The 25,199-nt window shown below is 35.4% G+C and overlaps 1 protein-coding gene and 1 long non-coding RNA gene across 2 annotated transcripts; both read left to right on the top strand.

Annotated features, from left to right (window-relative positions):
- The first annotated feature begins 696 nt into the window (after positions 1 to 696).
- On the top strand, positions 697 to 14,085 carry LOC140154190 (uncharacterized). The gene is made up of 3 exons (XR_011859258.1): positions 697 to 739; positions 8,830 to 9,115; positions 11,700 to 14,085. It is a non-coding gene; the product is annotated as an uncharacterized lncRNA (long non-coding RNA).
- A 6,414-nt stretch (positions 14,086 to 20,499) lies between these two features.
- On the top strand, positions 20,500 to 25,037 carry LOC140154860 (stabilizer of axonemal microtubules 3-like). Its single transcript, XM_072177508.1, has 5 exons — positions 20,500 to 20,843; positions 21,316 to 21,498; positions 21,905 to 22,081; positions 22,509 to 22,708; positions 23,256 to 25,037. The coding sequence occupies exons 1-5, from the start codon at positions 20,748 to 20,750 to the stop codon at positions 23,563 to 23,565; spliced, it is 966 nt and encodes a 321-aa protein (XP_072033609.1). The 5' UTR covers positions 20,500 to 20,747; the 3' UTR covers positions 23,566 to 25,037.
- The last annotated feature ends 162 nt before the right edge of the window (positions 25,038 to 25,199 follow it).

Below are 25,199 nucleotides of genomic sequence, written 5' to 3'. Positions count from 1 at the left end.
TAACTACATTAATCAGGAGTAGCTACTTTATTCAAAAATAAATATCAGCAGTAGGCCTAAATAGCTACTTCACCAATCAGCACGGTGTGGAACAGCTCGTCAATACCCTTATTATTACTAGTAGTAGCATGTTCTCTGACAGTAGTATAACTATTTAATTAATGCCCTTATGTCAACAAATCTCTTACTTGTACTTAATTTTACTTTACTTTTTTTACTTTTACGTAATTTTATTTGACTTTACTTTCTACACATTCTACTCTAACTTGATTTCATCTGACTTTATTTAATTGTTTTATTTTATTTACATTTTCATTTATAGTTTTTTTAATTTTTAATTTTTCTATTTTTATTTCTGTTTGTTTCTTTTTTTTTCTATATATTTTTTTCCTTTTGGTCAACCAATGTAATTAATCAAGTGCAGGGCACAATTCTTGCCGAGAGCTATGATGGAGCTTGAAGCTTTTAAAAGAGAAGTGGACTCGAACATTGTCCGAAATATAGGGAACAAGTATATTGGTCTATTCATATGTGCAATAGTAATGAGTTAATGAGCCCCTCCGCATCAACTGATAATCACCTGTACAAAAATACAGATTACTCGAAATGTATTATGGGTGATGTGGTAGCACCCACTTAAGGCCAACTGGCGGGAAAATTCATTAACAAAGAAATCAAGCTGGGGTACCGTCGCGTCGTCGCTCCGTTCGATTCATTCGGAAATTCCAGTATCAGATTGGTAAGTAATGATCAGGTTTATTTATCACCATTTGCTTTCAATTTTATTCACATTCATCATCACCATCGTCATTACCAACATCACATTTATCATCATCGTCATCATCATCTTCTTCTTCTTCATCGTTGTAGATAATTCGGGTGATAGAATATCTTAATAGTTGTTTCAGAGTATACGATTGTGAAGATTATCATTTCTGAGATTATTCTATCCTTTTAACACCATCATTATCTTCATTCATCATCATAAACTCTTTGGCAGGCCCGTAGCCAGGATTAATTTTTTGGGGCTGGTGCTGATTTTGAAAAAGTGGACCTTTTTTCTTCAAAATTTGGACCTTTTTGGACTGGGGGCGTATTTGGACATTTTTGGACCAAAAAAGGCATAAATAAAAAACCTCAATTTTTTTCGCTCGCCACGCTCGCAAATGGGACTTTTTGGGTCAAAAAAGTGACTTTTTGGGCATTTGGCATTTTTGGCATCCCCCTGGCTGCAGGCCTGCTCTTAGGAAATCGGTCACGAAATAAATGACATGAAAAGAGGATAGTAGAAGAAAAAGTATTTACATGTATAGTTAAATGAACATAAATCATCATCACCACAACCACCATCATCTTCATCATCATTTTATCATCATCATCATGACAAAGTGAAAAATTGTGACGTTCATGGTCTATTTGCCACGAACTATTTGACCATTATGAAGTTGCCTTTTGTTTTATGTTCCAGAAAGAACATCATTTGTGTTGTACCAAACCTTGGAACTGCTTTATATTGAAGACACTCACGAAACGGAAGACTGAACTCTTTCTGTACACATGCTACAGCCTGCACTTTACACCATCATGCTGATCAAAGTTAAGTAGAACTAGAGAAGATGAGAAAGGGGACTGACATGACATGCATACACAGGTATCATGTGCGGCGGCCAAGGGTCTCATAATTTTCAGGATCATGCTCCAGTTGTTCAGGAAAACTCGGGCTAAATAGCTCTTTAGCTAGAATTTCTCCCGGATCAATTAATCCAGAAATGTTAGTTTCTGAAAGTGAAAATCAGTTCACAAAATTTGATGGCCCGCCGCACACCCTTACTAAATGCAAGTTGAGTGCCCGCCATCCCAGTAAAATTTCGTCTACAAGCATATAGAGCGTTTTGCAAAAAAAAAAATTAAATTAATACGACACATGCAGCCGAAAATATGCCAAAACAATAGATTGGTCTTACAATAATACTTGTTTCTATGAACTTGTATCGGTTATTTATTTGCTCGAACTCCAAAATGTTATACTTCTGTCGATGGATGGCGACTGGATTAATTTAGCTTTCATAAAAAGCACTGTAGGCCTATATGCTTGTAGACGAAGTTTTACGGTATATTTTTGCTATTTGTAGCCAGTCTCCCCAAACCGGGCCCAAACCCGCGCGCAACAATCATTGACACGGCGTAAACTCTGAAAAGAGCTGAAAAGATATTAACCATAAAAATTGATATTGGATTTTTGGTATTATTGTGTTGATGAGAATTAATGCATAACATAATCTTCAAAAGCAAATGTCTCAATTTGTTATCATGTTAAAGCTGACCAAGTTCAACCAACTATGGAAGTCATTATGTCTAAATGTTCAGATTTAATGTTTAAAGGAGCGGATAACAACGTTTGTTCAGTACTTTGTGGGACATGAGAACACATCAGACACTTTGCATTCTGAATACGTGGAATATCCTTCTGATATCGAATAATTTGATGGCACGTTATTAAAAATTTATATTTTTGATATAAAACAGTACTCAAAGTAAACTTTATAAATCTAATGATATGTATCATAATTATGTAAAAAAGATCTTAAAATTTTAGAAATATCAAAAATATCATTTTTTAATAATTTGCCATCAAATTTGTATTGAAACGTGAATTCAACAAATTATTTGATAAGCTTTGATATTAGTCCTCCAGATATTTGGAATCTGTGATTCCTCGTATTCAGAATGCAATTCGATATACCTCCATGGTCTGATGCGCTCTCATGTCCCACAAAAAATAGGCCTACCGTGCAACCGTTGATCCAATTCCAAGATGTTTAATATAAGGTGAAATCAAACTTTTGGATATTACCAATATAATATGAATGTTCTACAAGCTGATTTTGAACACTGACAATTGTAAATCTTACCGTGTTAATTGAAAGATTTTCTTTGCTTTTTGAGCCTATGCAAAGCGTAAACAAGAAATGTCTTTAAAAAAGACAACGCCATAGATAAAGTTCAAACTGGATCCAGATCGTGCAAGATTGTTCACTTTTATTTGATTAGAATATCATCACCTTTGTCATTGTCATAGATGTGCTAACATAGCCTACGAGTGGTTCAGCCGAAAGCCGTGTATTAAAGACAAAATAAGACATTTTACACGAATCTGTAATTTAGATACCGACAGTATCTAAATTAGCTACATGTATTTGAATATGGGCTTCATCTTCGTCAGTACTGTTTTCCTTTTTTTTGTTGTTGCCAAATTTGTCATTTCAAAAATACCAAACTTATCCTTCATTTTTAAGCAATTTATAAACAATTTTATTTTTTTTACACTTGGGATCACTGAATGGGTCTTTAAATGGCCTAGATACGTGTTGCGAGCAGGAAAATTTGCATATTTAAGCGTTTGTGTACTGTTTTCCTAAGCCTTTTTAGAGCGTTTTATTTAAAAGGTGCCCATGAATGTGTGCCAAAATCACTTGCCCCCCCCGGCTTGCCAAAAATCGCTTTCCCCCCTTTCGGCTCGCCACCCCCCCCCCCATTTTACCCTCCACCAGTGCTCATAATTATTGCACAGCCCCTTAGGCCTTCTAGTCTTAGTGGTTTTGAACATTAACATTATGGTTTACGAAGTTGTAGCCGATAGAAACTAAATGTTACGGTATATCTAGGAGACATCCTTGAGATGCCGTACGTGTCTTGGCCTATAAAAGTAACATTTCTGGTACGGGATGATGGAATTGACATAAAACGCGCTTTTTTTTAATAGTTAGATTATCATTATACCGAATAATAGAGAGCTGAAATCAAATTTAACCTCGCATAACATACAAGACATACCGTAACACCTACCTCGATCCGAGGTGGAAACCCGACATAGGGGTCTACGTACTCGCTCTATCGTGTTCTCGGTTACACGAGTAAAATGAAATGAAGGATTGATAGCGCATAAAAGTTTAGTTGTCTTAATACTGAATTTGAAACATTAAAATGTTACGAACAGTTTAGGATCTGTATTGTCAACCGAACTTGGTGTAGGCCTACATAATTTGCTCGGGTCCAATAGCCAGCGGCCTCATTGGTAACAATAATGATTTTTGTGTCTATTTTTGCATTTTTCTCAAAAACTAATAACACAGTGGTAGCAAAAGTTACTTATATTAGGCCTATACACTCTTAGAAAAAAAGGTTCCATTTAGAACCATAAAAGGTGCTAAAGCTTGTCCCGTGGGGAGCACCATGTAAGGTTCTACTTAAGAACCCTTTTGTGGAGGTTCTATAAAGAACCATGAAACAGGGTTCTATCTAGAACCCATTCAGGTTCTATTAAGCACCTTAATGGTTCTTTCAAGAACCATTAATGGTTCTTGCAGTTTGTCCCACTGGGAGCACCCTACAGGTTCTTGATGGAACCTTTTTAATGGGTTCTAGAAAGAACCTTAAGGTCAATTTGGTTGACTGTCCTTCCATTGGGAGAATTCCAAGTTAACTTATGGATTTTCTTCTGGGGGAAGAGTAACGATGAGATTGTGTTCTTTGTGATTGTGTAATTTTGATGGCAATCTTGGGTACATTTATTGGATATCCGATAAAGGCATGGCTTGAAGAATGGGGGAAATTATGGGGTAAAAGTTTAAAAAGCAGAATATATATTCTATGGTGTCAACATGTGAACTTGCTAGATGGCCGCTTTACTGCACACTACATATCGTTACGCAGCAGGAATAATTAATTGAAATTCTCACCAGTGTATCATTGAAAGAGGTATATCAAATAAATTAACTAGTAAGCTCACTTTTTATAGACAGTATTGTTCAAAAGGATAAAGTACAAAAACATTTAATTTAAAACTCATTTATCATGTGTAGGTATATTATTGCAACATAGGTGTTTGTTGACAGTCTGGAACCCATTGTCCTTAAAATTATGGTTCTTGGAAGAACCCTATAGCCATATAGAACCCACATTTTGCTATTTAGAACCCTTTTCAAGAACATAAAGAACCTTAAAAGGTTCTTTGGAGATGTGATGTTCCAACAAGAACCATTTGTCATTTCAAGAACCCCCTCTGGAACCTTTTTTTCTAAGAGTGTAGGGGCAAGGAATTCAATTACTACACTGGAATTTCAGTGACCCACGACCAGCGGTTCGTTATTTATGATAAGAAATAAGGTACCGCTAGGATGTACCTCATTTCCAATCATATATACTGAACCGCTTGTCTTGAGTCACTGAAATTTCAGTATAGTAATTGGATTCCTTGCCCCAATAATATACATAAATTTTGTTACCAGTGTGTTATTATTTTTTGAGAAAAATGCAAAAATAGTCACAACATTACCACAGGGGTGTAGTACCCCCTTAAACTCTTTCACTAATTTCACACTCCTTTACTTTTAGAGAGCAGGGAACTTAACAAAAAAAAAAAACCCAATACTTAGCACGTTTTGTATTTAAAAAAGTTAACCAAAGGGAACTGCCATTTTCTTTGGAAGGGAGTCTCGTTGTCAATTGTGAGGTTGATTGTGTGATCCCTTAAGGCCTAAAATGAGACCTATCCTGGTCTTGCACTCATTTTAATGTATACCCGTTTTATTTTAAAACAAAAAACATGCTTCATCGCCCATAATTTTAGCATCAAATATTAACTTTGATATTAGAGGCACCTTCCAAGGTACTGCATGATTGTTATCCTAACCGTAACTAACCCAATATTAGGGACCGTTCATAAACACTTGTTAGGGGGGGGGCATGATGCAAACAAATTTCATCGCTGAAATTTTTCGCCCCCCCCGTTTCAGATCTTCAGGCCCCTCCCCTCCTTTTAAAAATAAGAAAAAACATAATTCTCAATTTGTGCTCAATTTTTCAGCCCGCCCCCCTTAGGAGGGTAAAGGATTTTAAGGCCCCCCTTTTTTGCATCAACCCCCCTAACAAGTGTTTGTGAACGGTCCCTTAGGTCAAAAAAGTATGTATCTGGTCTCGGCTTGCGATATTCTTTATAATCCAATGTGTTTTTTCCCACTCAAACTAGGTCAAAAACTTATCTTATACACTTAAGAAAATTTGTCAGTAACTTAAACTGTTGATTACACAGTTCTTCCATCAAATACTTATTTCTACAGAGATATTTAAAGCATGAGTGCGGGCAGCATTGTGGTTTGAGACATACCTTTTTTTGGCATCTAAGACACAATTTAACTCAATATAACCTGATCTTGCCTATAACCCAACCTTTCATTAACCTAACATTATAATCTTATTAACATAACCCTATATCTAACATGACAAACCTAACATAATCTTATCCGTTATAACGCAACCTTACCTAACCTAATCCAACCTAACATAATCTTATCCATTATAACACAAGCTAGCCTAACCTAATCCAACCTAGCCTAATCTCACCAACACATTCTTATCCGTTATAACACAAGCTAGCCTAATCTCACCTGAATCTATAACCCAGCACCGCGCGGATAGCCTAAATACGGTATACCCCGTTTTGCACAACAGGTCCGGCAAGCGTAATTTTTTCTGCAACCATAACGGGACTCAAAAATTTTATTCTAACCCTAACTCTAACACTTACCCTTACCCTAACACTGCACTTACCATAACCCTAACCCTATAACCCATTCCTATGTGTTCCTATGGGTTATAACATTTTTGCGTCACGTTATGGTTGCAGAAAAAAATTAAGCGTCCGGAAACCGTCGATTGTAAAAAGATAAACATGAAAAACCCAAACATATAACTAAAACCACAATCATGCGTTATTGTAATGCTCTTGTCGTTCTCGTCTAGTCATGCTTTCTCCCGTGTAATCGAGTACACGAACGACTCAACAAATGAATACCGGGTTTCCACCTCGGATCGGTTTAGGCTTTTTGTCTTGCATTTTTGTGTGGGGGAATTAATAATGGCAGCGATACAAGGACAGACAGGCTAGCTGTCTAAAATTCGGTTAAATTATAATCTATTTTTATGTATGTCGATTTCATAACCCAGTACCAGAAATGTTTTTGACTGAAGACCAATATAATATTAGCCGCGCCAATTGGCAAACTAACTTTTCGATGTTAATTGCATGATACATATTTCAAATCGACAAAGAACTTCAGTCTCATGAAATGACATTCAATCTACTTATTTCTCAATAGATTAAATTGTGTATAAATCACCTAAAAGTGAAGGAACATTGTCATTAGGTATAATGAAAAATGTGTGTAAAAAACAACAAGGAAACGGTATTATTGATCAAGTTGAAACCCAATTGTATAGATAATTGATATTGTCAGTATATAAATTACAGATTCATGTATATGTCTTTTGTCTTTCATACACGGCTTTCGGCTGAACCACTAGCAGGCTATGTTTGCACATGTATGACAATGACAAATGTACCAAAATCTGCATTTTGATGATTTTTACGACCCGGATGAGCCACATCACCGAATGGGCCTTAAATGTGATGAACGTTAAGTTCGAAATCCACTTGAGTTCGAAATCCACTTGGTCTTCTACGTAATGAGATGAGAGCTCAGTTCTATAAAAATAAGATGGCTCATTTTTTCTTCAAGCTTTTCTAATTTTCACACGATAAATGTACATTTACATACTAAATGAAATGTCATCATGTGAAAGGTATAAAAGGTGACAGAATCCAATAAAACAATCCAATAAAACAATAATGGGACTTCGGGGTAAAAACAGCCAATTTCTAACGCCGAATCAGGCATTTACAGATAATAAGCCAAATCGCTATTGTAACTTCCGGTTTTTTTAGGACACTTTGCCCTTTGACCTATCTGGAAAATTCGGGTTTTGTGCGTACAAAATATAATTTAAAACTTGTTACTAGAATAAAACAAACTTAAAAAACATTATTATTAAATGAATTAATTATTTAAATATTTTTAATGATAACATTATGACAATAATAAATAAATTATTAATAATTACAGCAATTTTCCCGATAGGTCAAAGGACAAAGTGTCCTAAAACTGCAAAAACTGTCCCACAATGCATTGCAAACTTCCAATGCCGATTGGGCTTATTATTTCGGCTCAAAAAGCGAAGGGATTACCCAGGATTTTGACCTTTCTCAAATCCGAGACCCCCTTTTAAAAAAAAAAAAGAAAGAAAAAAGCTCTTTTCAAGCTCTCAAAGACCACCAGTCCACCACCTCAAAATTCCGGGGGATCATTATGCCCCCTCCCTCCCAGGGGTGTCCCCAATGAGTGCAGGAGTGAGTAATTGCCTTTTTTGGAGTACATTTTGTATATTTTATAGCCATTTTGGAATAGCTAAAATGGTCTCTCGAGACCAGGAAAATTCGAAATTCAACAGGCACAATATTATAGGCTTGCCCGTTCAAAATTTTTGACTCACCTTTTTGCGTGCCACTTAGTCCCCGGGACTCCTCGCCGCCAGGCGAGTAGGCCTATTGTCATAGGTCCGTATGCACAAAAAAGTTAGACCGGGTCTAAAGTTAGACCTGGTCTAAGTGGAATTTATTTCCATCAGGAATGATCCTTTACTCTTATTTCCTTCCTAGAGTAGCTAGCAAAATCTAAAGATTTAAATGCAAAGGTCAAAAATAATACAAAATAACTGAAGCAAATGTAAAGGAAAATGTCCTTTCTCTGGGATAAAATTTCACTTAGACCAGGTCTAACTTTAGACCTGGTCTAACTCTTTTGTGCATACGGACCATAGTCCTTCTAGACGGACTAGTATTACTGACTCACCAATTGCTACTTTCCATTAATGAATGAAGTTGACTAACCAATGAAAATAAATCTTTTTATATTACATTTACCGGTGACGAAGTTTGCTGTGAGGAGACTAAATCAAAGGCACGGCATTTCGCGAAGTAAACTGGAGTTAAGTTGCGAAGACCACGGACGTGACAAGAAATGGTATAAAATCACTGAATGGCAATCAACTTTCAAGAACTGGAAACCGGAGAAAAGGAAGCAAATAATGATGACAAGAATCATACAAGGGATGGACAATACAGGCAAGAATGGATGAATTACTGAAGAAGGATTCGCACCTCAGATGAAACGTGCATGCTTAGACGAGCTGCGCCAAATGAATGTTGCATTTATTTGAGGTAAGTTCTGTGCAAAAAACATGTGTCAGCGCGTATAGTTAAATGTAACTTATTTGGCATATTGATGTTTTTTAGGTTTGCTGAAGTTTGACCAAGATTATAGTCACATTACCAACCGGTGACCAACTAAATCGGGTCGATCCAATTTGATACAAAACAGCATATTGGCTATATGTATTTCTTCAACATGTTCATATTCAAGTTTTTATTTGCATTTGTTGGAAAATGTATTGCTCTTAAAATATCTCAAAAGAAACTTTTTATATCTTTGGTCCTAACATGACTTCTCATTTTTTCATATTTTAAACCTGGTGACTGAAAAATGACCAAATTGTGTAGATGTTAGTATCCATAGAATTCATATTAAGAATTAGTATGCTAGGAACAGGGCTGGATATACCATTGGGCCAGATGGGACCGGGCCCAGAGCCCCAAAAATTAGACGATTTTTTGTTGTTGTTGAAAAAGAGATGGGAATGAACAGAACCTGCTAAAAGATCAGGGAATAGTCTTTTTGGATATGGGAATAGTCCTTGTTGGGGAGTGGGATAAAAGGTACAGACATAGGCTGTTTTTATACAAAAATTGCATTTCTTCCATGTTGAAATAATTATATTCTGGTACGGTGTAGGAAAATAAATGGGTACACTGTCTTTATTCCTTTGCGGAAATTAACTTTAATCCGCCATGGAATAAAATATTTTTAACTTTGTTCCGTTCTGAAATGAATAGAGTTCCCTTATAATAAAAGGAAAAGGTTTATTTTCTATTTCTAAAATGAATCCCCAGCAAACACACAAATGTTCTTAAAACGTTTAAAACGTTTATTCCAACGTTTTAATAACATTTCGATGTCGGGTTATATAAAGGTCATGAATACGTTTTTAAAACGTTATTGTAAAATATAAGGTAAAGTTAAATCGAATTCTGGAAATGAAATTTGCAACTTACATGTGACAGTTGCGTCCGGTAACTCCGAACTTCATCAGGCATCTGATTGGTCACGTGACAAACGACGGGGAAGATTTTGCAAAGCTTGTAAAATATTTTGGGCAATCATTTTTGCAAAATATTTTGTCAATAGTTAAATAACATTTTTGTTTTGCATCACGTTTTCACAAATGTTTTCTGAATGTTATTATTATTAAAACGTTTTTATGCCCTTTATAAAACCCGACATCTAAACGTTGTGTGTTTGCTAGGTTAGTCCTATAAAAGGGAAATGTCCATTCTCGATTTCTCGAATTTGGACAAGACACTGACACAGGCACTGATGTCTTTTTAATTTCGCATAGGTAAACAAGGAGGGTTTATTTTGGTAATTCCATATCTTTTGGCAAACATTTCGAAAGCCCCTTGCTGTCTACTGAAGATAGCATGCATACAAAATTATAAACAATTTCTTGAAAACCTGTTAAAATTGTCTTTCGGTGTGTGGGTGTGTGACCAAAGAAAGTTTATTTTAGTGTTTTCATACCTTGTATCCCACCTTTTTGGAAACATCTCAGGGCTTTCATATCTTAGATAGCAAAAATTAAAATTGAAAAGGCATTACATACCCTTTTCAATTTCTCAAATGGGGGATGTTCAAGAAAGTTTATTTTAGCATTCTGATACTTAAAAAAACACCAAACAAACAAAAACTGCATGCTGTCGAGTGAAAATTTGCATTAATTAGAACCGGTAAAAATTAATAGTCTTTTGGTGTGAGGGGAAATGGAAATTTTTGGTGTTTATACCTTTTATTAAACTTTTATATATATATATAGGAATAAAAAAAAAAAAAAAGTTAAAAGAAAAACCCAAAGGGGTGTTCTATTTTAAGAAGCTAATTGCTATCTACTCATTGAAAATTGGAAAAAAAACATCAAAAAACTGTCTATTTCTCCAATGGAGGGGTGATCGAGAAAGTTTATTTTGGTATTTTCATACCTTTTATACAACCTCTTGGAAAAAAAACCTATACAGAAGATATATATATATAGTAGAACAATTGGTATTAATCGGTTTCCTCCAATTTATTGAATTATAACGATATAATGGTCTTATGGTGTGGGGGAAATGTGTGGGTGGTGCATGTGGGTGCGTGACCAGGAAAAGTTTTATTTCAGTTTCAGATTTTGGATTTTTTGGTAAAAGTGACAAACAAGGAAAAGTCAGGATCTGTTTATTCCCGTCTCTTTTTCGAAAAAAATATTATGCCCTATATAAGTTCCAATTTCTAACGTTGTTCTGAAATAACAACATTTAATGTCACATTGGATAGGAATGCTCTTGGTAAACCTTCAATTGATCGATCTATCATTATGCTTCACGTGGGGGTGGGGTGCTGGTGGTTGGGGGGGTGTCATCGATACAACATTATTGTTCTCACTCTTTTGGCCAGTTGAGTAAACATGCGCTTCCTCCAACGGTGAGATGGGGGTGGGGCAGCGTCCCAAAAAGGTAAATCCGGCCCTGGCTAACCCGTAAAAGTTTCGGGGATATGGAAATAGTTTTCTTTCCTAATTCAAATAAACTTTGTTACTTAGTATAGTTAGATACATGAATCTTGACTCTAGTTCTTTGTGTTATCTGTTTTAAGGAACTGGTATACCAACGAGTTTACTGCTGACCACGGTCCGGGGCTATACAACGGCTCGATGCACCCCTGCAAAGGCCATATATCTGTGATTAGATCGACTGCTATACATCTTGTGGGCCCAGATATGAATATTGAGACTTTTCTAATAACTATTTGATACCATAAAACCTCGTCTACAAGCATATAATAGTGTTTTTTATGAAAGCTAATTTAATTCGAAACAAGCGTAAATATGCCAATACCATAAGATTGTACTTAAAATAATACTTGTTTGTATTCGTAATTTATTTGCTCAAACTCCATAATGTCGCCTGGATTAATGTAGCTTTCACCAGAAGCACTCTATATGCTTGTAGACGGGGTTTTACGGTATCTGTATTTCACTTAAAACTTGCGTCAAATGACACCTACAGGGGATAGTACAATTTTTGGTGAACGTTTGTGAGCAATTTCTTTAGGATCCGTTTCTGTTTTTGTTTCAAATAAGATCAGCAATATGCCTAGTTACCATTCACGCATCTTTTTTCAGGATGTAGAAAAAATAATTAAATTGATAAATATCCTGATCAACAACTTGTAAACTCTAATTTTGGCACCCAAAAAACCAAAAAAAAACAACAAAAAAACAACAACAAATGGTCAAAATTGTGTTTACAACATGAGTCATTTTTATATACGTAGCTTGTAAAATGTTCTATGGAGAAAGATGTCTATCTCAGCTCACCTTGAGAATTATTCGCTGCCGTAGTGCACGTTAGTAACCATTGGTTACTGCTCCAAGCCTGGGCTCAAGCACCTGTTCCGAATTTTGATATGCCATAGGCTTTGTGTTGTGATCATTTCGATCAGTGGTTCGTAACAAGGAAAGCGTGATCCAGTTGACCTGGCAACGGTCATATTCTAACGTGCACTACGACAGCGAATTATTTCAACGCCCAATTTAGATGTGGACAACGCAGCAATTATTTTTGAAGTGTATGATATTCTGTCAATAATTAAATGAACAAAATTGTAGAATATAAAATTACCAAATAAAAGCTACAACTTGCGAACAGACCTGTTGCTGAGGCAATGCCAATATATGAACAGCCTTGGGCTCATACAACAAAAACGTGTTTGCTTGAAGAGCGCAATTGATTGGGTTTTTTTTTAAACAGAAGCGTGTATTTACTACTTGCGTTTTTATAAAAAATTATGAAAAACGGATTTCGTGGTCGTTTTGTGGTAACCTTTCTGGGATCTCATTTGTTCTTCGCACACACGAAAGTCTTAAAACTGATAAATGTTTTGGTTTTATTCAAACCGTATTAATAACATTTAAATGTCGGGTTATATACACGGTCATATGAAAACGTTTATTAAAATGTATCTTACAGGGATACAAGAATGTTGTTAAGTCAAAATATTAATGTAAAATATTTTTAGGCAAACATTTTTTGCAAAATATTTTGTCAGCTCCTTTATAACATTGTTTTAATGTTTAGCATGTTGTCTCCAAAAATATTTGTGAATCTTTATTAAAACGTTTTATACCCTTTATACAACCCGACAATAAAAAACTTTTTTTCTGTATAAAACGTTTGGTGTTTGCGGAGTAACACTAACTCAGGGGTCACGGGACTAACCTGCAACATGTATTGTTTTGGCAAAGCCGGCTAGTTAACACTATAACCTTAATCTTAACCAAGATTAACTCTAACCAACCATTAACTCTAACCATTAACTCTAACCACCATTAACACTATTAATAACCCTAACCAGAGAAGATGAGAATCTTCTCTGCCCTAACCTATAACCTTAAAACGTCACTCTAAATTTCAAGGATTTAAAAATAAACCCGTAAGGATTGTAATTAGGGACCAATCAATTTTAATCTCATAGATTTGAATTTTAAATTTTAAAGATTTAATTTTAAATCTAATACTTGATTGGCCCCTAATCCTTTAGGGATTTATCTTAAATTTATTGTGTAACAAACAATTTGCACGGTTAAAGGGCATAATTATCAACTACTAGGACCTTTTTCCAAATAACGTAACACCACGGAACGATCACGTTATCCAAGGGTTCATGAACGTTTTGCAGTTATCACGTGTTGTATTTTTGGGCAACTTCCAAGTCAGAAATGTTGAACAACTTTTGAATGCATGTTTTCTCTGAATCAACAAAGGCTAGCTGGCTACTCGTATCGCGCATTGTGGTTCGTAAGTTTAAAGGGCAGTGACGTAAAAACGGGCTTTTTCTGCTGCGATTTGCGCGTTACGTGAATTTATTCATGAAATATCCAGGGCCGGATTTACCATTGGATCAGATGGGCCCGAACCCATGACCGCCAAATTGTTTGGGCCCCTAAAATGTAGATATTCTCTTTTTCATTGTTAATATTGAACTATAGGCCCTATATATAAACAAATCATATTTTCCAAAAATATTTTGTAGCTAACTGATTCGTATCACAATATGGGCCCGCCATTTTGGCACCATTTCTGCATCCCAGCTTCTGTAACCAGCTTTCGGGGGCTTCGCACCCTGGACCCCACCAGGGCTCCCATTCCTACGCGCTTCTTCTCACGGCTAAGGCCCCGCCCAAGACCCAAGAAATTAAATTAAATCAGGTCCTGCATATTCATACATTGATTTAGATTAATGAGGTCAATGAATTCTAGTATAAGATCATATGCATTTTGTTTTGATTAAGGTTTGTGTTTTGAAATCTTTTATTATTAAAAATATTAAAAATACATTAAACCACGCAACTAAAGATTCAATTAAAAGATATGATGTAAAACTAGCTAGGAAGAGATATTTATGGAGGTTGCGTGGTTGAAAGTGACTCGAGTGAATCGGTTATTGTGTCCAAATTTGTGAGGTCATGGGAATGCTTATGTCATCGTGATGAATATTCAAAGATTGTATGAAAATATAAGATAACTAATTAGAATATTCAAGTTTTATGAATGTTTCTCGCACATTAAAAATATTCATGTTTCAAAAATATTATGTCATATCATGAAAATATAATTTTCATAAAAAAATTTATGGGCTAACATAATTTAAATTTTCATATAATTTGAATATTTATGAAATGACGTAAGCAATTTGAATATTAATAACGTTATTTCATGGGACGTCGGAAATAAAATATGCATATTCATGTGATGACGTTATTAATTAGCATATTCATGAGATGACGTCATTAATTTGCATATTCATCAGATGACGTCGTTAATTTGCATATTCATGAGATGACGTCGTTAATTTGCATATTCATGAGACACGTCGTTAATTTGAATATTCATGAGACGTGTCATTAATTTGAATATTCATGAGATGACGTTGTTAATTTGAATATTCATGAGATGACGTTGTTAATTTGAATATTCATGAGATGACGTCGTTAATTTGCATATTCATGAGATGACGTCGTTAATTTGCATATTCATGAGACGGTGTCATTAATTTGCATATTCATGAGATGACGTCATTAATTTGAATATTCATGAGATGACGTCATTTGCATATTCATGAGTTGACGTCATTAATTTGCATATTCATGAGACGGCGTCGTTAATTTGAATATTCATGAGATGACATTAATTTGCATATTCATGAGATGACGGCGTTAATTTGCATATTCATGAGACGGTGTCATTAATTTGAATATTCATGAGATGACATCATTAATTTGAATATTCATGAGATGACGTCATTAATTTGCATATTCATGAGATGACGTCGTTAATTTGCATATTCATGAGATGACGTCGTTAATTTGCATATTCATGAGATGACGTCGTTAATTTGAATATTCATGAGATGACGTCGTTAATTTGAATATTCATGAGATGACGTCATTAATTTGCATATTCATGAGTTGACGTTAATTTGCATATTCATGAGATGTTGTCGTTAATTGGCATATTCATGAGATGACGTCGTTAATTCGCATATTCATGAGATGACGTCGTTAATTTGCATATTCATGAGATGACGTCGTTAATTTGAATATTCATGAGATGACGTCATTAATTTGAATATTCATGAGATGACGTCAGTAATTTGCATATTCATGAGATGACGTCATTCATTTACATATTCATGAAATGACGTTGTTAATTTGCATATTCATGAGATTACGTCGATATTTCGAATATTCATGAGATATTAATTTGGATATTCATGAGATGACGTCAGTAATTCGCATATTCATAAGAGGACGTCAGTAATGCATATTCATGACATGATGTCATTAATTCATAAGATGACGTCAGTGATTTGCATATTCATGAGATGATGTCAATAATTTGCATATTCATGAGATGACGTCATTAATGTGAATATTCATGAGAGGAGGTCAGTAATTTGCATGTTCATGAGATGACGTCATTAATTTGAATATTCATGAGATGACGTCAGTAAATACATGTTCATGAGATGACATCAGCAATTTGCATATTCATGAGATGACGTCATGATATTTGCATATTCATGAGATGACGTCAGTAATTTGCATATTCATAAGATAGTTTGAATATTCATGAGATGACGTCAGTAATTTGTATATTCATGAGACGTACGACGTCTGATATTCATGAGATGATGTCATTAATTTGAATATTCATGGGATGACGTCAGTAATTTGCATATTCATAAGAGGACGAATTTGAATATTTATGAAACGACGTCATTAATTTGAACATTCATGAGATGATGTCAGTAATTTGAATATTTATGAAATGACGTCAGTAAGGGCCGTTGTTATGAACACGTTCTATTTATATTCTTAGCGCAAAATGAGAAATGCGTATCATAAAATATCATGATGAATTATTTTTGGGAAAACACTTTATTGGCCGAGCAGGTGCCTCACAGCGTCTTCATCCCTATATCTTCGTGTCAAAAATTACCGTGTTAGTATGGCGAATCTACTCGTTCTTCAAAAGCTATGCATGGCCATTTTGTTCGATAGGTCGAGCGACTCAGGCTAAGCATATCACTTACACGATATGAGATACCGCTCTGACATTGAGAGATACCGTTTCCATTAATACACATTGATACGATCTGCGCATGCTCCGTACCCCATATGGCGTTGCCATTACAAGAAAATACGTTTTGTTGTCAGATAAAACAGCTTAAAACGCAGGTTTTGTTTTCAATACACTAACTGGAAATTCAATACTCAACTCAGCTGCGATTGCTGTTTTCTTTAAACACATATAGGTTATTTAACTGCATTTTCACCGTAACGTTTTTAAATCGTACATTAATAATGTTTATAATGTGATATATTCAACTGTTTGAGAATATTATCATTATGTAAAAAACAGGATAGCCCATTCAGCTCAGACCACGCTGCTGTCAGCACTGGCTCTATTAAATCACAAGTCTTTAGACGAATCCAATTTCACGCATATTTCAATACTGCAGCCTCAATGCCAGCCATAGCTGCCCCCCCCCCCTTAGGCCTATCTCACCTAAAATGTGAAATGATGTGGCCTTGGCGGGGATATCTCTACATCTGAGTTTGTACTATATCACTGAGCGATCTAGCGATCGGCTTCTATCAGATAGGACTCATTTTCTTGCGTTCGGAAAGGCGAGGTATCTTATTGGTGAAATACCAATCGCTCGTCGCTCGGCGGAGTACTTTTAGGACGTGATTCATTGCAGGGAAAAATATTTACTTAGGCTATGTCGACACTATGCGCCTGCAAAGTCTAGAAATGCGTCCAAAATCCTCAAAAAAGCTCAAAAATGGGTTTTAAGGTTAATAGACATTGTTAATCTGCATGAAGCCGAGTGCTGAATATTCAGCAGGCCTATGCAAAAAGATCATAATTGTTACCAATGAAACAGGGGCAGGGGGGTACTTCAGACTCAGTAACAATAAAATGCTTTCCAAAACAAAATGGCAACACTGATAATCCAGAAAAAATACAGCACCAATTTTTGGGGATTAAAAAAATATCAAGTTCTGCCAAATGAAACATAGCTCAATCCTAATCATTCATTTAGTCCTAACTGGAGATAAAAGAAAAAGTTCACTATTTTATTAATTTCTTGAAAAAGAGCCAAAAACATGCAATTTCGGCATGTTTTCTGACAATCATAGCACAAAAATCACAGACTTGGAACAAGTCTAACCATTCAAAATCTTGAGTATATCCTGAAATTTTGTTATAATTTACACTTTTTTGTGTTACTTTTAATTAAATGGTTGGTTATGAATGAAACATGTCTTTTCAAAAATTTAGAATGCATAAACTGAAATTAGTCTTAGTACAAGTCTTTGGGCTTGATTGTCACAGCATACAAAAAACACCCTAAAAATGTACGGTATGTTTTTGGCCCTTATTTATAAAAATCGGCTGAATATTAAAATTTGACTTTTATTGCTAGTTAGGACCTGAGGCTATTATACCAGTCTCAATAGGACTAACTAAAGGATTAGGATTTTTTTTTAAATATTTTTTTTGAATTCAAAATAATTAGTTCTGTATTTTTCTGGAATAGGGTACAAACTCTGGAGGAAAAGGTGAAATAAGCGATTTTCCGCGTTTCGGTACTTTAAAACATCATTTCTCTTGAACGGAATGTCGCAGAGACATGAAATCTTCGCGTAAACATTTTGAAAAGCGTTTAACAGTTTTTTTTTACTGCTTGACACAATTCTGCATTTATTCAAGATGGCGAATTTCACAACAAACACGATGTAGGCCTATATTTCTTTTAAAAAAAATCCCCCCATTTCACAACTTCTTTGCCACTTTCATCTAATCATCTTTTTATGTGACGGAAGTGATGCTGCTTTTATGAAGGTATGTTTCTTGATTTTCCGATAATTTTTAAATTGTTTTTTGAGACAAAAACTTCCTAGCAGAATAGCCGTTTTAACTTGTTTTCAAAAAGTTGTTTCGACCTTGTTTTTAATTTCCCTCATTTATCGAAGCCCCTCCTTCCAAATACATTAAACAAACCTTGACTACATGCAAAGTGTTTGGCAACTGTGATGCAAAAGTAAACCTTGATGCAAAAGTAATAATTTAGTCCCTATAAATATGTGGTCTAAAGGAAAAGATCGCCCATTTTTATGTAACAACGAAATTCGGCTAATATAGTCCAGCGTGAATATCTGATGATAAGCTATGATATCTGGATCTGGATTATATACTGCCCGACGCCCCTAAAAAGGGGTCACGCGAGCAGGGTCGCTATGAGATTGTAGCGACCATATCTACCGACATCATGTTCACTCTAAGTCACTCAATATCAGTATGAACTAGATTTCGCGGTTCTCGGGTCGGGCGCTTCTCGTGATAGGCCTATTTCTAATTACCCAAACTCGTGACCCATACACGTTGGTGTGTGCACGTGTTCGGTATCTTAATATTGAAATATGTGTTGAAAATAAGGCCTATAATTATTGGTCCGATGAGATGCACCTGTTAGTCCGCGCACACTCCCGTTGATACCTCGCGATAGCGCACCGCGAGCACGCGATAGTGCAGCGCGAGCACGCGATAGTGCACCGCGTGAACGCGAAACTCGCGGGACGCGAACGCGATAGCGCGCGGACAGAGGACGGACGGACGGACACGCCGTAATTAGTATTAAGATTCGACAAGTGTCTTCAATGATAACATGCAGAAAAGGCTCAGAAAAACCGGACATAAGCAATTCTCTGTGGCGAATAAATCCCCCATATTTTCGGCGGGGGGGGGGGGGGGATGGTCCGGCCCATACAATCATCCCCCAATGTTGACACCTGTACAGTAGGCCTATATGTGTTTCTGACCAAATTAACCTCAAATTTGGCCATTTTAGCCCCAAAACTGCACATTTTCTCGCGCGTACCATTAACTTATTTTGTCGCCACAAGGTGCTGGATTCACTACACTTCAAGATTTTTTTTCCAACCCCATCCCTCCAATGTCAAAAAAAAGACAAAAAAGCAAGGGAAAACTGGGTAACCATTTTAAGAAATTTTCCTTTGATCTTGGTTTTTAATGGGATGCAATTTTCTTTTATCGTGGTGTGTTTATATATATTTTTACCCCTTTTTTCTTTTTTTTTTTTTTTTCTTGCCATGGTGGACCATGTTATTTGCACTGTGAGATGGGAAAGTTTTCAGTGTTTTGTTTTGTCATTTGTCCTGCATGTTTGTGTGTTTGGGGGATGGGTGGGTGCGTTGATTGTTGAGGGGGTGTTTGGGTGGGATTTGTGTTTTTGTCTAGAAAATCCCTGGTCTAGTTTATTAATGCACTCGTAACCAACATTTGTTTGATCTTATTATGCATGTTGTATGGTGCTGATTCTGCCCACCCATGGCAGGGGGACCCAACAGTTGCCTTTGTGTTTTCATGCTTTTGCTGGGCTACCACTTCTTTTTCTGCTTGCCTTTTCCATCACTCTTGGTAGCGTAGCATTTGCTCTTTTTTTATTATTTTTTAACAGAGGTATTGGTTGGGTCCTGTTGTCATGATGGGGCAGTATTATTTAAATCTCATTGTCATGATCTGATTGTATCTTTGCACATATCTTGGTTACCGTAATTAAGATGGGGTCTGGTGGACCATGTCTGTATGTTCTTTTTCCCTTCCACCAGGCCCAAGTACAGGTGAATAAAAATGGAAAAACAAAAAAAAAAAAAAAAAAAAGACAAAAAGAAAAAACTACGCCACTGCTTTTTTATCGTGACAGTTCCTCATTTGCTCGCCCTATTCATTTTAAAAGGAATTTTTATTTATGCCTGCTCCGAGCAAAGTTTATACGTCTCTTTTACCTCACACTCAATAACGCAGCTATTTGTCGTTCCCATGCGGGACTCATTCATTAGTGCTGTTGGTAGCAGAGGCATGGTTACTATGGCGCCTTGACAACGACGCCAAAACACCCGCGCCTTGGTGCCACTGCCACATAAACATAAACAAAAGCAAACACACCGGTCGGCCCGACGAGTGAATAGCGTTGATTCGATAACACGACCTCATAGAGTGAACATCATTTTATTTGTGCTGACAGATTAAGGAATTATTTTAGTAAAAAATGGCGAACGAAAGACGATTTGATCTACACAAAACCAGCTCAGGGAGAGGATTGGACTACAAGCCACCTCACTATTTCCCTGCTTCAGATTTCAAGGTAAGCTTATAAACTTAGTAAAGTAGACTTTGTTCATGTGTTTGATATTTTTAGTTAGATAGCCTTTATTTAGCCGATAGCCCACTGTGACTGCTGACTTTGCAGATAAAACGCGAGTGTCACTCAGGAGACCTTTTCTAGATCTATAGTTTAAAACATAATTTATATTATAAATATAATTTATATTTTCAATACAATTTATTTTTGAGTTTAAAAAGATTTGTGTATTTTGCACTATAATTTCTGTACAGTAAAATGTCATTAAATAATACCTCCATGATTAACTTTCCACGTTGCAGTGCACACACAATTTTTACCATGGGCTACTAAATATTATCAGTCCATGACCATGCATGCTTCTGGAGATGTAAATTTCTCGATGATATCAAACTTCAAATATTATGAAATTTGTTGAGTGAAGGACAAAAAGTAAAGCTTACATTTAAAAATTTTTTTTGTTTCTCTTTAATAGACAACAGTTAACAATCCACTGCCCCCACATCTAGCTAAACAAGATGAGGTAATGAAGCCGTATACAACAACGACAGGGCAGACACATGACTACAAATACCATGGCGGAATATTGGCTAATGATCAACACAAGAAAGCGCCGGGACATTGGAAAATACATCACAATAAAGATCTCAGAGAAAAGGTAAGAATGATGATTTTTTTTATGGTATTTTAAAACTTTTTTCTTCTTTTCTGAAATACAATATACAATATAGGCCTTTTAATTATAGCTAAAAATTAGGATAACATTTTCAAATCTATAATTATCATCAGAGTTATCAGAATGTAATGTTGTAACGTAGGCCTACTTATTTTTTCCAAACAATATTATACAAATTAAAAACATTTTGTTATAAAGTTTTGTGGAATCTTTTAAAAAGGAAATTGTTATCAAATGTTTTGTAACTTTAATTTTATTTGACATTTAAACATTTTCTGGCAACCTTTTTGAAATTTTACAAATTTTTTGGAGTTTACTTGGTTCCAATTTAAATTGTTGATGAAATTGAATACATTTTAAACAATATCTTTACATTTTACTTTTTCAGCTTCAGGGTCGGCCATGGAGAAAACCTCTGACCATGGAAAACCAAGAAAGTGAAATGGCAGCACAATACAAAGGTGCTAATATGCAGCCTGGTGTTGACTTCCCAAGCACATTCAATCCTAACCCACAGTCAACCTCATTACAAGACCACCATAGCAGCATGCCTTCACCACTTGCAGTAAGTTACTTTTCTTCATATGAATGAAACATTGGGGAAATTTACATTTAAAAGAAATTGGACTGACGGCTCAGGGTAAACGCTTTCCAGCTTTTTCCAAATCTTAAAAAGTTTTGGGAGAGATACCACCAACACAGGCTATCCAGATTTATAGGTTTGAAGGAATAAGTATTTTAGAAAAGCCCAAAATGCAAGTCTTCAGTAATATAGGCCTTCATATTTCGAATATATGGAGCCGATATATAAACCATAAGGCTTGTCCAGATGTCAAAATCTGTAACTCACACATACGATGGATGTATTATAGGCCTGAATTATGGGATAGAAAATTCAAATTAACTTCGTTTAAAATTGGTTTGCTTTCCATGTCTCATGATGACCATCTTTCCACTAATACCAGCTATTCAATTTATTTTCATTTTTCTAGAATAACCTTCCAAAGTACAAACCTTCTCTTGTTCGTGATAATGGCGTGCTTCAACGACTCGACCCTTATGTACCGACATCTCACCGTGTTCATAAGAGATTCAGTAGACATGAACTTGATGGATACCCAAAGAAAGATGCTGCAACATATTGGAGATGTGAGGACTATTCTCAAGCTTGGGGACATGGGACAAAACACAAGTAAGTATGCAAGATATACTTTTTGATGATAATGATTTGCATTGAGTTCTAATGCCAATTCTAACTCGTAATCACTTAAAGGAGGATTTTGTGATCCTAGCATCCTCTTTTTATGACATTTTTCAGTAGATATCCACGAAAAAGGCTTATTCCCAAAATTTCAGTTGATTCCGATTTTGCGTTTGCGAGTTATTGGCCAGTGTTGTAATTTGGTTCTGGTATACCAGAACGAAATTTAAATTTGACGATATTTTTGCTAAACAAATTAATCTGTAAGAAATGTTTGGTACATACACATTACGTACCCAGAGGTACGAAGTGGAATGTTTAAAATGAGATGCGTACATTGTTCAGTGCGGTGTCAACATTCATGATGATGATCTAAAAATCTTTCAGGCATCATGAATGATCAGCAGATTTGATATTTTTTGACAATTGACAAATTCTGGTACTTTTTTAGATTAAATAATTATAAATGTTTCTGAATAAAATGATATTTTTCTTATATAAATATACTTACTGTTACATGTTTTCTTTTTACTTGCAGTCCACTTCCGAAAGATTCTGTGCCACGCCCAAGACCACCTATGCAAGATGAAATGGTTTTCAAAACAGCCATCAAAGAACCAGTCAGATGGCCAGAGAGGTTTGTCCGTATCCCTCACGAGGGAATCAAATCTACGATGTCGACATCATACGGCCCGCCTTCAGATCCCAAAAACCGTGAACTTTTTTCTTGCCCTGTTGATACACCGTGGGTAATACCAAAATCTGGACCACAACAGACTTTTGCAGTACCAAAAATGTATGGTACAGAATACCAAACGTATGCCAGTGGCAAGCCTATTTCAGTATAGTGTCTATTTAGATGTAATGGTTTTGCCAAACTTATTTGCCTTTTATCGTATTATGTATTCTTTATGAATGTATGAGAGATGGTACTGCATGATATCTAGATATTGATATAAACATGCACAAGACATATTAAAGAATTCTTGCTGCATTGTATTTCTTTGTTATGCTTTCGATCCATCAGAGCATGCAAGTATGCCTATAGGTCCACATGTATGTACAGGCTGTATCAAAATGATTGGTACCCATCAATTTTGATGTTTATTGAAAGCTTGCTTCTTCCAAATGTAAAATTGGATACTCTTGAAATGTCCAGAATATATAGTTTATGACTTGTTACACAATCATCTATTTTATGTGGATCATGTGTTAAATTTTTTATGTGCAGACTCATCCACTATTAATGGAAAATAATGGGTACCAATCATTTTGATACAACTTGTAAGTGGAAATGTAAATTTGGCTGAAAATGTATTCTGGCTTGTAACAACTCAAGGGTGTAGCATAAGAAAGGCCTATCTGGAATAGCTGCCAGCTGTCATATACGTGTACACTATTAATAGAATGTCAATGGGGCAGCTATCATAATTGCAGATAGACCTTTCTTGCTCCAAACCCTCAATATCTTGATCATCATTGATCACTGAATATCCAAGGACAAACAAATTGTGGAAATCTTTTGTAAATTAAAATAATGAAAATGGGAAATTCTTAAGCAGTTAAGGAAAAACAGTGTTATTGTGCACTACTTCTTTCTCACAATGGGACATTCCAATTGAAATCCAACCCATATGGAAGACCTGACCTTAATCTCCTACACAGGTGTAGATTTCAAATGGAGTCACCCATTCAGGTAACCACATTTGAAATTCACACTCCCTGTGTGGAAGATTTAAGTCATATCTTCCAAGCGGTGCATGGATTTCAACTGGAATAGCCCAATTGATAACAGAAAACAATATGTGCAATAATTTAAATTTATATCTCTAGTAAAAAATTTCAATTATGAAAAACTATCAGAAGAAAAATCAGAATATTTGTTTTAAAGTAAAGTTTTAGCCAAAGTTATTATTAAGGTAAATTTTCACCCAAGTTATTTTAAAAGTTTTGATGTAAGGCAGATTAAGAATCAGTGTGTGAAAATTGCATGTTATTGACAAGGTTGATACCTAAAATCATGGTTGTTGTTTTGATTGGCTATAAAAAACAATTAATAAAAATAAAATATTTTTTTTTTAATGGGGGATCTATCTGTATTTGGGTTACAACTAAGCTTCATTTTGTAATGTCTCTTGTGATCTGTACAAAGAAAAATTGTTGATTTTGATATTTATTGTAATGGAATTAAATATTATGTTGTGAAATGTATTTTCACTTTTATATAACTAAATTTGTTTATTGTCAGTCATTTAAGTCGCACATTTTCAACACATATTTCAATACGGAACACATGCATAGACCTAGTCCAGGACGCGTAATTTCTTTCTGCAACCATAATGGGCCGTAATGCGATAACACATAGTACATACATTGTACATGTAATTATAGGCCTATGAGGCTAGATATAACACGAGTTTGTTACCATTGTTATTTACTCTTACTTAATAAAATAAAAAGAAATCGATAGAATTAAAATTCT

The sequence above is a fragment of the Amphiura filiformis genome, chromosome 6 (genome assembly GCF_039555335.1).
Source record: "Amphiura filiformis chromosome 6, Afil_fr2py, whole genome shotgun sequence".
Classification (NCBI taxonomy): Eukaryota; Metazoa; Echinodermata; class Ophiuroidea; order Amphilepidida; family Amphiuridae; genus Amphiura; species Amphiura filiformis.
This window is presented reverse-complemented; position numbering and strand designations above follow the sequence as displayed.